Source organism: Rhinopithecus roxellana, chromosome 3 (genome assembly GCF_007565055.1).
Source record: "Rhinopithecus roxellana isolate Shanxi Qingling chromosome 3, ASM756505v1, whole genome shotgun sequence".
Lineage (NCBI taxonomy): Eukaryota > Metazoa > Chordata > Mammalia > Primates > Cercopithecidae > Rhinopithecus > Rhinopithecus roxellana.
Genome location: NC_044551.1, coordinates 135,044,739 through 135,058,367, shown reverse-complemented (window position 1 = coordinate 135,058,367; position 13,629 = coordinate 135,044,739). Strand labels below are relative to the sequence as shown.

General features: G+C 35.4%; 1 protein-coding gene across 1 annotated transcript in view; it reads left to right on the top strand.

The window, feature by feature from the left end:
* Positions 1-13,629, top strand: part of ADGRV1 (adhesion G protein-coupled receptor V1) — a 611,804-nt gene that overhangs the window by 276,893 nt on the left and 321,282 nt on the right. Inside the window, exons 79-82 of the mRNA XM_030927972.1 lie at positions 4,627-4,811; positions 9,279-9,528; positions 10,060-10,199; positions 11,736-11,896. Coding sequence (XP_030783832.1) covers positions 4,627-4,811; positions 9,279-9,528; positions 10,060-10,199; positions 11,736-11,896 — 736 coding nt within the window. The remainder of the gene's footprint in view (positions 1-4,626; positions 4,812-9,278; positions 9,529-10,059; positions 10,200-11,735; positions 11,897-13,629) is intronic.

Here is a 13,629-nt window from a genome sequence, read left to right as displayed (position 1 = left end):
GCCTGGGTGACAGAGCAAGACTGCATCTTAAAAAAAAAACAAAAAACAAACAAACAAAAAAAAAAAACAAAAAAAAAAAAATTGTAAAATCAAGTAAAAAACATCATTTGAATTCTCTCTTTTTTTTTTTTTTTTTTTTTTTTTTGAGAGGAGTCTCGCTCGGTTGCCCAGGCTGGAGTGCCCTGGCGCCATCTCGGCTCACTGCAAGCTCTGCCTCCCGGGTTCACACCATTCTCCTGCCTCAGCCTCCCAAGTAGCTGGGACTACAGGCGCCCGCCACAACGCCCGGCTAATTTTTTATATTTTTGGTAGAGACGGGGTTTCACTGTGTTAGCCAAGATGGTCTTGATCTTCTGACCTCGTGATCCGCCCACCTCGGCCTCCCATACTGCTGGGATTACAGGCGTGAACCACTGCACCCGGCCTGAATTCTTAAAAGAAAATGACTAATATTTGATTTCAACTGAAGCCTTCTTTGCTCTGGTTATTTTCAAATCAAGTTTTTGTCACTACTTTTTAAAAAATAGAATGGTATAATGTACTCTCAAATTCCTTTTTTATATGTACATCAATACTGGAATCTATTGATTTAACTGACTTATTTAATAATTATAGAAATATATAATACATATGTACATACAGAAAACATATAAATAAAATAAAAATTCTACTAACACAGACTTCAGTAAATGGAAATTCATACCTTGTTCTGCAATAAGAAGACTCAATATATGGACACAACAGTTTTCTGTAAATTAACCTATAAATGCATCGTAATTCCTATCAGTATATCAGTAGGTTGTTTTGGGGTTATTTTTACATTGATAAAATGATACTAAAGATTACCTGGAAATGTAAACATGTAAAAATGGGCAGAACTTTCCTGAAAAAGAAGAAAAAGGAGAGGGACCTTACCCTAGCAGATATGAAAACATATTTGAAATACTATGATTAAAGGGGCACTGGTGCAGACATAAACATTCACATCAATGGAATAGAACAAAAAGTTCAAAAACTGAAGCATAGATGAAAATTTTATATGTGATAAAGGTGCTATTTAAGAATCAATGGGTCGAAAATATTATTCAACAAATAGTGTTGAGATGGCTGATGTAACCATTTGAAAGCAAAAAAAAAAAAAAAAAAAAAAGAGCTGAACCTTATCCTAAACTCTATCCCAAAATAAATTCTAGATAGATCAAATATTTCAGTGTAAAACTGAAACCGTGAAAGCAGCAGAAAACATGGATCAGTCATTTCATCGTTTTAGTTTAGAATGAGGAAGATCTTTCTAAAGCATCAGACAAAACCCAGAAGCCACAAAGGAAATGATTGATACCTTGACCACATACAGTTTAAATAAAATTTATCTTAGCATACACCAAAGCAAAGTGAAAAGACAACTAATGAGTGTGGGGAACATTTTTGCAAATACACGTGTGATGAGAATGTTTATTTCAGCATTACTTATTATAACAATAAAAACTGGGAAAAATGATAGCCATTATGAGGGGCCTAACTAAATGAATGCATAAAATATATTTAAAAATGCAAGAAATACATATTTTATATTTTAAACATAGCAATAATAATGAGAATAATAAAACAAATACTGAAAATGTAGATTATCACATAAAGATAAGGTTCCAAAATTTACCAAATAAAAATAAGGAATGCTCAGTTAAGTTTGAATTTCAGATAAGCAACAAATACTTTTTTTAGTATAAGTATATTGCAGATACTTATTTGGGACATATTTATACCAAAAAGTTTTTGTTGCCTGTCTAAAATTCAAATAAGGTCATTTGTACTTTACCTGGCAAACCATTGATATATGCCATATGAAATTATATACACTCTAAAATAACCTCAAATTAAAAAGGACAGAATAGAACTTCCAAGTACTGGAAGGTACTTCATTCTATAAGATCTTATATTTTAAGTGAAATTGTTTTATATTTTTAAATTTTATTTTCCCCCAGATTCTGAGTTCTTTGAAACAAAATCTATTCTATCAAGCATTTCTTTTAAAAAATCTCACTAAATCTGAGGAAATATTATTACACATGCTAGAAGTGGCACAAGTATTGTACTGAAAAAGAGCATTAGCTTTAAATGCCTCACTATAAAGACTTTCTATATGAAATCCAGCTGTGGGTTCAGGCAAATTTTTGCTATGACAGAATATTCTGTCCCCTGATTTTCCCAGGCATAGTGAAATAAAAAACATTTTAGAAGTTCTCAGTCGCCTTAATAGCAAGAGCAGTCTAAAACCCCACCTGAATCTGATATGCTAACTTTGAATTTCGTCAGGTTTTGATTTTGTGGTTATCAAATCTTGGCAAAGCCCATCAGGAGGTGTTGACTCTAATTTTTTGTCTGAAACACTTGAAAGAGCACAGGAATCATTAGCTCTGTAAAAGTTTGATAGACTATCCCCTACTTCCAAAGACCTCCATCTGTATCTTCTATCCTGACAACTTTTTAAGTTTTTTTCATGGTTGATTCAGGTCTTCTACTTGTTCATAAGGCAATTTTAATAATGTTGGGAGTTCTTTTGTTGTTTGTGTAAACTGGCCTTGTGGAGCCAGCCTGTTCTTTTCATCATATACTTTTTAATAATAGGTACCTTATATTTCAGTAATTAGTTTTTACACTTGATTTATTTTGTTATCATACTAACAAGGATTTTGAGTTAACTTTATATTTTACTGGCTGGTTTTGTGTTTCACGCTTGAGGTAATTTTGACTGACTTGTCTGTGAACTGAGCCAATCCAGGTGGTTGCTTTTGGACAAGCAAGTGGGGAATGTTGCCAGGCAGTGTAGGACAGCTGTCAGGAGCACCTCCTAGGCTTCATGGTCACCAATTGTGTGAGAACAAAAAGGACAAGTTAGTCATCCTCCTTCTGCCTTAGTTCCCCTAACTGGAAACAAAGATAATAGGACCTTCCTCACAGGTTGTTGTGAAGATTAGTTGCGAGAAAGTGCCAAAAACTACAAGGTCCCTGTACTGACTGAGTGTTATAGAAATGGCCTTTTTGTTTCAGTTTTGTGTACTTTACTAAAAGAAATTTTCTAATTTTTTTTTTTGAATATGAATGAAAGTGTGAGTAGCCATAAAATCTCTGGATTACAACCTTTAATTCTTACAATTCTGCATATATTGCTTTTCTGACTTCTGACATTTCGTTTTTAGAAAAGTCAGAAGTTAAACTAAATTTTTGTTTTTCTGTTGGTAATTTTTTTCCTATCTGGTTTCTGGTATGATTTTTTTTTACTCTTGAAATAATATTTTTTAAAATCACCGAGATAATATCTGGTGTTGTCTCTTTTTCTAATTTTCCCTAGTATAAAAGCAATCTCTACATTTTTAGACATGAATATTTCTTCAGCATATTAAGGAGCTGTGCTATTTTTGGCCTCTGCCTGCTCTTTTATATATAAAATTGTATCTTAGGGATTTATCAAGAGTTGTCCTACTAGCCTGTTGTCTTTTCTCTAAGTTCTGGGAGATTTTCTTGAGCTTGTTTCCATTTATCATATTCAGTTTGCTTGTTTCAGTATCCAGTGGTTGTGATCTGTCTCCATTTGTAATTTTTGCATTGCTAAATTTTTATTCTGTGTCTTTTACATTTCCCTGTGGGTTATTCTCCACTCTGCCTTACTATCTGGGAGATGACTATTCTTATAAATGCCAGTCGTGAGCTCTACTGCAAGCTTGGAACTGTACTAGATTACAAAGTCATAAAAAAAAATGGGTGACATGATCCACTTTCACGATGAGCTTGAAACAGACAAATCATTTCTAGGTTGTCATAAGTTCACTAATAAAGGTACATGCAGGTTACAAAAAGAGTGAAAATGTAGGTTGGTAGATGGGGCATAGTGTAAGAATCATAGAGAAAGTGATGACTTTTAGAGTTTGAGGAAGTAATAGGGACTTATCAGAAGGTAATGGAGTAAGTGGCTTCACACCAATGCTTAAACAATAAAGATGTGGTCCCCCTTCATTCTGGAGTTTTCCTCCTTTTTTTCCCCTGTCTCTCAAAAAAACAAATAACCCAGTTTTTTGGGTTTTTTTTTTAGTAGGAAGGGTCATACTTATTGAAAAAGGCAAAAGTGGCCGGAGCTCTTAACTAATCTTGAAAAGGATTTTCTCATTTGGTGCTTTAAATATTTAGTGATTATGGTAGCTTCTGTTTACTAAAAAAAAATAATTTTGCCACTATTATAAACAAATATTCTTGAGGTATTTATTTCCTTATTTGTTGGTCAAAAGAATAAGAATTCCTGGGATAGATGTAAAAGTGAGACTAATTTTAACTCATGATGTTAATTATTGTAGTTAAAATTAAGTAATCTGTGCAGCCATTTAGGACTTTATCTAATGATTAAGTAGAAAATATTTTGGTGATTATGCCTTTTCTTTATAGATGATTATGTCTTTTCAACTGCATATATATATATTTGAAATACAATTTTGATACCAATTTCTCTTAAATTTTCTTATGTTTATCCTTACTAATGTTAACAACTATTAATAAAGAACACACACATATATATAGCGTATAATTTAAGAAATTTCTTTTCATAGATATATTTTTATACTTAGATTCTTTTTCCAGATAACTACTGAAGGAAAAAATCAAGCTTTCAGTGTTGCCAGCCGAACTCTTTTCTATGAGATTCTTTGTTCTCTTATTAACCCAAAGCGCAAGGACACTAAGGGATTCAGTCACTTTACTGAAGTGACTGAGAATTTTGCCTTTTCTCTGCTGACTAATGTTACTTGCAGCTCTCCTGGTGAAAAGTAAGTATCTTTTAATATATTAGCAGTACTTTTTATGCATTTTTCACTGTTTACAAAGCAACATGTAATGCAAAATGACATTTAGATGATGTAACTAAGAATGCATCGTACCTCTTGGGCAGTTGAAGTTAATTATTTGAAGGAAACATAGCAGGTACATCAAAAAAATGAATGTATACTGTCAACAATATATTCCACTTATTTTGAAGTGTTTTTTTGAAAATAACAAAGTCTTACTGTTTATTCTTATTTATTTAATGAGTGAAAGGTACATTCTGAATAGAAAAAAAAAGTGATTTCAACCTTTAGGAGTGTTTTGATGTGCTGTTAACTGTGCTTCCCTCAATCACAAACAATTGTAATTGTTTTGTCCATTTGGAGACAGCTCTCAGAATGTTGTTGAACTTCAGGCTAGTTGTCGGAAAGCTAGCAAAAGGAAAAGGAAAAAATAAAATGTGGCTCATGTTCATTATTAACTACATAATTAATTTTATAACTGTATGTTAACATACCTCTCTGTACTATAGGTACTATACTAATACCTTTATATTAACTATATATATATTTTTTAGACGGAGTTTTGCTCTTGTTGCCCAGGCTAGACTGCAGTGGCGGGGTCTCAGCTCACTTCAATTTCTGCCTCCTAGGCTCGGGTGATTCTCCCACCTCAACCTCCCTAATAGCTGGGACCAGAGGCGTGCACCACCACACCTGGCTAATTTTTGTATTTTTTTGTAGAGACAGGATTTCACCATGTTGCTTAGGCTGTTCTTGAACTCCTGGGCTCAAGCAATCCACCTGTCTTGGCTTCCCAAAATGCTGGGATTGCAAGTGTGAGCCACTGTGCCCAGACCAATGTTAGTTCCTAGGTCACAAGACATACGAAGTTCAAAGAGATAGTCAATCCAGATAGAAAAAAGTTATAAGAGAGAACAAGGAATAAAATAATAATAATACAAATGATATTAATTATACCTCTGCTATAGTCCTGACACTGATTTAAATTGAACAATATTGATTGCCTTTGTTAATAGGTAAAAACAGTATAATGAAATTTCCATGTGGTTCAACCTAATCCTTGCTAAAAGTTGTGCATATTATTTTGTCCTTACAGAGATCATTTTAAGTAGCTATTCAGGATTTGAGTGAGGGCTTTTAATACCCCTATTTACAGATGTAGTCACTAAAGCTAGAAATCTTACACAGCTTGCCAAGTATCACACAATTAGTTCATGGTGAGGCCTGGACCCAACCTCGGGCTTACTTGAGTCTACAGCCCCTGCTGGACAGCTGTGGTCAGAATAGATTGTAACCACCTACTTCATAGCAAAATCTGCCTTCTCCAACCCCATGGCTTTGAAGTGCCCTAGACTTTCATCCCAGATCAGTTCTAATGTGTGACTTGAGGTAAACGTACAGAATCAACATATCCCTATACTCTACTCTTCCTTTAATTTTGATGAGCGGGTCCTGGAAATTGAGGTTTTCTTAATGTGCAAAATCAGAAAAGCATCAGAAAAGACTCACAGGGGCCTTTTGAAAGGATTCTCCAATCCTCACGCCCACTCCTAGACGTCCATCTGAGAGCAATGATTAGCAGTTCGGCTCCTTAGTGCGTCTTATAAATGTCTCTAATGCTGTCTTCAGAAATCTCTGAAATGGATCATTTATTTGCTTCAAGTAAGTTTACACTCACTGAGGCCACCGTATGCATTTGTGTGTTTGTGTAGTCAAGAATACCTGTCATTGTTTTCCCCTGTTGAGCTATGTTCAACTATTCTGTTCAATGAAATCAAGCAGTTCATAGCTTTGTAATCCCCACAATCTCATTCTTCTTTTCCATTTTCCCCGTATCTCTATAATAACACCAGCATGTTAAAATCACCAGGTTGTCTTAGATGTGAACCATCTACCTTGCTGTGCACATTGAGTCCCATATCTGTGCCTTCAAAGGCCCAGTGAAAACTCAAGAGCATATAAGATGTACAAAAAGAGTGGCCTTTTCTGTTTTGTTGACTACTGTATTTCCCAGGCCTAGAACAGTGTGTGGTATGTGGTAGATTCTCAGTGGTTACAATAAAATGAGGGAATAGAATGAGTAAATGAATCAACATGTTTTCTGCCATGTGCTTCCACTAAATAGACTTACTTTCCCTTTTGAGTTGTCCAGGAAAAGGAAACAGCATGTACAATGACAGGCAGGCAAGAATTAGCATGGTATGTTTGGGGAGATCATCAGTTTTTTAAAGATTGAACATGGAGTAAGCTAGGTAGGGTGTGTGTGTGTGTGTGAGAGAGAGAGAGAGCGAGAGAGAGAGAGAGAGAGAGAGAGAGAGAGAGAGAGAGAGACAAAGGGAGAGAGAGAGAGAATGAATCAAACTTTGGATTTTAGAGACATTATGTTGAGAAGAGTGTTAAAGGTTAGAGAATAGGGCAAAGAAAGAAACAGGAAAACCACATAGAGGATTACTGTTCAGGTAAAAGAAGATGAGGACTGAAATTAAGGCAGGGACATGAGAGGGTGGTACCTTGAAAATAATTAGGTGGTAGAATTAATATGAAGATGACAAATTGAACACAGAAAATGAGAGAGCTCAAGACTAGTTTGTTTACTCAGGAAGCCCTAAAGATGCTGAACATTCTGATATGCATTATTTATACATTGTCTTGAGCAGTATCAAGGGTGTCTGCTGAGAATTAAGCATTTAGGGAGTGAGCAAGGATATTGAGAAGAATGATGAAATCTAGAACAATCACTTGGAAGCCAAGTAAAAATAATGCCAGGTGGCACTGAGGGTCCAACTGAGGTTGGTCACTGTGAATTTGCAGTGGTGCCAATCTACATGTCAATGTGGGAGTTATCCCCCCTCGTACCAACCTAGGTATAAAGCAGACTGTGAGATTGATCAGGGTGAGTGCATTTGAGGGACATAGGTGTCACAGGTTAAGGTGTCAGGGAAATTATGATTATCAGCAAATAGGAGGGGTCAGGAATTTGTCATGCTTGTGTCAAGGTAAGGTAGAGTCACTGCACGTGGTGGTGTTCTTAGTTTGCCAAGATAGCAGAGTCCCTGACTGGACTGACTCTGAGTAGATGACAAAGGATGGGAGGGGAAAAGGGATGTGGAGTCTTGTGTCTGAGGTTCACTGATCTCATCCACATTGTGTCTGGTCAGGGTGTCTGCAGTGACACCTTTTAGGCTGAGAGTCACCATTGACTTCAGATTAAAAGATGAGATTTTGACAAGCTATGGTGGAGGTGGAGGTGGAGGTATGTGGGGTCCATACAAATTGAGGTGTTTCAATAGGAGGCATGGACAGAGGACCTAGAGCCCCTGGTGAATAAGTGGATTCAATTTGAAGGCACCAATTTGAATAGGATAGCTGAGGTTACAGAGGAGATTTTTTTTTAGAGAGGATGTATCACTACAGGAAAAAGTTGGCCCTTACTCTTTCTTTTCCTGACTCAGTTTAAAATTCTCTGCTCCATTTCCCACATCTGGGGTCTTGACAAGATATCATGTAAATCTATGATGTAGTTATGCATACTCTACATCGATTGTGACATATATAACTTTTAACATTTAATGCATAAATCTTATCCTAATATTCTAATATTCTCTCAGCTTTTCCAGGCAGGTTTAAGGTCTGATTTATCTATGTGTCTCCTGATTGTTTGCAAACATGATGGGTCAGCCAACAGGATGCATCTGATTCTCTGGGGGACTGGTTATAAATATAAATTCCTAGAACCCCTAATACCCTCCCTGGGTAGGGATTCTGATTTAGTAAATCTGCAGTGTAATCTAGAAATCTGTACTTTAAAACAAACTTCCAAGTAATTTCAATGCACACTGAGGTTTAGAAGCAATTTCACTGAGCCCAGGTTCTTATTATGCCTAGTAGATCTTCAAAACAGACTTGTTAAGTGAAAAAAGATCACTGTTCAGTGCTGTTTCTCTTGTCCGTCAAATAAGATTTTATTAGCCAGGCTCTGGGGTGGATTAGAAAGGCATGAGGTCAACTCTTGTTGAAAACATGGCTCTACATATATAAGGTTTATGATGTTCTTAAATAAAGCAAAGGGCTTTAGCTCAGTGGGGGACATGCTTTTCTCAACCTCTTGCAGCAATGCTGATGTGACTGACATAGAAAAGCTTACTTTATAGCCACAGATTTCATCTTTATAGCCACAGATTTCATCTTGATATCCGTAAAACAGTTTTCAAAAACCCATGTTTTAGGTTACTAGGAGCATCAAGCCAGAGGATGCAGAAAATTCTGTGCAAAAAATCATGACAACCACAAAAGAACTGAAGGCACATTCTATCTACTGCTTCTGGGTTTGTTCTGTTACTGTTATACATAAAGATTAGAACCCAATTGTAATGCACTTTAACAGATATAAGTGGATATATGTATTCAAATACATGCCATTTTTACAGACCCTTTGCTTTTCTGTTGTAGAGGCAAAACCATCCTTGATAGTTGCCCTTACTTGTCAATATTGGCTCTTCACTGGTATCCTCAGCAAATCAATGGACACAAGTTTGAAGGAAAGGAAGGAGATTATATTCGAATTCCAGAGAGGCTACTGGATATCCAGGATGCAGAAATAATGGCTGGGAAAAGTACATGTAAATTAGTCCAGTTTACAGAGTATAGCAGCCAACAGTGGTTTATAAGTGGAAACAATCTTCCTACCCTGAAAAATAAGGTAATCTATCATTTAAAACACTTAAATGGTTGGAATGTGATTTATATCTTTAGCAGGCACACTCGGAATGTGTTTGTTTAATCACAGTTTTGGTAAGTGCTACTCATGGTGAACTAATATGAAATGTGTTCCATCTTTATGAACTATTTGTAGAAAGTTTAGTTTCTAAGTGAGCTGGAAATATTTCCTTCATGTTTTGAGTAAAATACATATTATATATGTGAGAAAAGTAAAAAATATATAGCTTTCACTAATATAATATACTATTCTTAACTTTTAGTGAAGTCATCCAGTTAGAGTCAAAGTGAGTGTTGTCAGCTGAAGACTGCTGAATGACTAAGGCGGGGTAGAAAGGGCACAATGGAAAACCAATCGGACATCCTGCATGCATAAATAAGCTAAATACTAACAGTGAGAGAAAACAAGTGACTGTAGCTACTAGAAAAATGAGCTCAAGCTCAGTGTAGGAGACTCAGTCATTACACCAATTGTAAAACATCATTATATGTTCTGTTGCTTTTAACATTCTAGGTATTATCTTTGAGTGTGAAAGGTCAGAGTTCACAACTCCTGACTAATGACAATGAGGTTCTCTACAGGATCCATGCTGCTGAGACAAGAATTATCCCTCAGACATCTCTGTGTCTCCTTTGGAATCAGGCTGCTGCAAGGTACTTATTAATACATTTAAAAAATCAGAATTTGATCCTTCCCCATTTCAGTACCACTGAGCCTAATGTTTTGTACTGAGCATAGATGGTGGCCCCAGATGACATTAGACTGGAAAATAACCTCCATAATAAATAAGAGGAAGCAACATAGGAAATGGTCTAGTATCGTTCTGATGGCAAATGCAGCCCAGCATTTCAATATGCATGTAGCACATTATTTACTTCTTCATTTTTACTACTTTCATGGGATGTAGCATGAGTTCTGCCCAATTCCGATAACCTTGAAGTTATCAGTAAATTTATTGGGCAGGAAAGAAATTCCTTCTTTTACCATTTCCATCTGGGCTTGTGGTTCTGGAAGCTGATGCCTTGTGTTTAAGAGGAATCAGCAGGAATTTATAATTCTAGTCCACATGGCTTGGAGTACATTTTGAGATTAAATCCATGGACACAAATGGAAAGGAGAGAATGATTCTTTCTTTGAATCTCCTCGGCCTCAGGCCTCAAGTTTTGAGCAGTTTACAGTCACTAGGAGATCAGTCAATGCTGCAGGATCAGGCAGTGCTGGCCTAGAAGGGTCTAGGGTTCGTGCCAGCTACTTGATTTTGTTTATTACTGACTTTCAGCCACGCAAACTAAAATTCTAAATAGGTGTAATATAATAGCTTAGTTTGGTAACCAAGTGTCCTCAAAAACACTGAAATTTCTACTTTCTCTTAGAAAAATTCCTCTTGAAATTTCTTCCTAGGTTTAAGACAGATCTTAAACCTAATACATAGATACTCTGAAATCTTCAATATATAATTAATAGTGAATGTTTCAAGCTGCATCTGGAGTTTGGGTCAGGAAGTTTTAGGTCCTTAAAAAAGTAAAGAAATTAAGAGGCATTAAAACGGAAGAGTCTCAAGCGATAGTCACTGAGGAAGGCTTAGAAGGCATGGCATCAGATACAGTGTTTGCTAAAATCATGACATGGTTTTTCTGCTAAATTAGCCAGAATTCATAAAGGAAACGCTTGAAAGAAGCTTAGAAAACATATACATAAGTCACTCCAGAGTAGAAAAAAATTGAGGAAGAAATCTTAGAAAACCATACAAGTAATTGATATGGTTCAAAATACAAGGACTTGTGGAAAAAAAAAAAAAAAAAAAGAAGAGTAAACACATATCACAGCCATGTTCTTGTAGGCATTTTGAATGCTAGAGAAGAGTGCCTTCTGTTGAACATGTCGAGTAGGTTTGCTAGATTAGGTAGGAATTTATACTGCCCTGTTGAGAGGACAAGCTCCTTTGGTACCAGGAATGCCTTCAAAGCTTTGGTTGGTATTTAGGCTGCTTCTGAAGACATCCTGTGGAATCTGTTATGTCATGTTCTGGACAAGATGTTCCCTTCACTGTTTCTTCTTGAAAATGTGGTTTACTTAAGTATTGAGTAAAGAACACTTAAGTTCAGTAAGCTATTTTTTTCTTTAAAAGCCATCTCAACACCTTAAGTATTGATGAAAGAGGAAAAATGACTATTGTGTTTTTGCCCTAGCTGGTTGTCTGACAGTCAATTTTGCAAAGTGGTTGAGGAAACTGCAGACTCTGTGGAATGTGCCTGTTCACACATGTCTGTGTATGCTGTCTATGCTCAGACTGACAACTTGTCATCATACAATGAAGCCTTCTTCACTTCTGGATTTATATGTATCTCAGGTCAGTGACAGTATTTTTGAATCAATAGTTATAAATGTTTATGAAAATGAAAATCTGTTTTTCCATAGTCCTTTTACATATGCAGGATGCAAACATACCATAATTCCATCAGCACTAGGATAAAGCAAACTTTTTCATTGTCTTATTCATTAATTCATTCAACAAATATTTATGGAGGACCATCTCTGTACTGAGGATACAGTAAAGAATGAGATGCAGTTTCACCCCTAAAGAGTATGTACTACAGTGTAGGATAGAAGCTAGATAATAGTTAAGGAAAGGCTATAGTTTACAATATCATGGTTTAGAGGGCAGGTTCTGCAGTTACAATATGATGACTATGTGAGATAGTAAGAAATACATCCAAAGAATTTTCAAAAAAATGCATGCAAAGAATTTTGTATTTTTATTGTTTTTAAAGCTACCCCATGGGAAGATTTTGTATTCTACAACTTAAGAGTTGTGAATATGCCAACCACTGTGTTAAAAAATAAATCATCTTTCACATTCCACATCTAGGCCTCATATTTGGCAGTAAGAAGAAATTAAATTGTATTAATGTCTGTCAAACTATTTACCTACAACTTAACAATAGTAGTATTATTATTTCCTGTATTAATGATATGGTTGGGCATCTGAGAATTCCTTAAACTATAATTCTATGCCCCACCCTCACCCATTCTGTGCTCTGATTCTCTTCTTACAGCCCCACAACTTTTTCTATGAACAAGGTGCTATATAGTGAATTAAATTAAGAGCTGGGTATAGGATAATGGTTAAAAAATGCAAACTTTGGAGCCAGACTGCTTGGGTTCAAATCCTAATTATGCTGTTAGCTAGTTGTGGGACCTGGATCAAATTACTTAGTTTCTCTGTACTTCATTTTTCCCACACATGATATTTGATTACCCATTGTATCTATGTAACAGGGTGGTAAATATATGAAGTGAGACTTTTTTAACATTCTGCTTTAGTGATATTTTGTCTGTAAATGTGATTATTATTGAATGCATATCTCTTGTATTTGGTATGCAAACAGTCTCTAATAGTCATTATCTTTTAGGAAGTTTTTCTGGAGATAGAATCAAGTAATTAATTAATATTCTTTGTTCTGGTTGCCAGTCTTTCCAATATAACTTTATTTTATATACTTATAAATTTTCTTTAATGTGTTTTAATTCTGAACCTAACTTCAATTCAATAGCAAGACATTAACTTCTTATTCTTAATATCTTTCATAAAGGATGACATTTCTTACTTAATAGAATCTTCTAGGTCCATATAGTTCCAAAATCAGATGGAGACATCCTATTTTACTTTTATGCTAATATATTTAAAGAGCAAATCAATTTTATAGAATGATGAAATAATATCAAAAGGTACAATGTTAAAATACAATCTAGATGTCACTTTAAATGTTTCCATCGAGACATAGGTTTATGTGCTGCTATGACCCACAAAATCCCTTGCTTGTTCCCAAAGACTGAATATCAAAAAAAGAAGGAGTTTTAAAAACTGAAGAGAGAATGTTATCCCGATTGTATAGAAAACTAGTAGGACTGACTATAATGGGTTTCCTGGAGAATCGTTAGTAAATACCTGTGTATATTTTCTGCAACTTACTCTAGAAAAGGCTACATGGATTTGCACATGTATTTGAGAACACTTAAATGTTAGTATCTGCTTTTATCACTTTTGACTTGGCGTCATATTTGAAATTATTTTATTCCCTC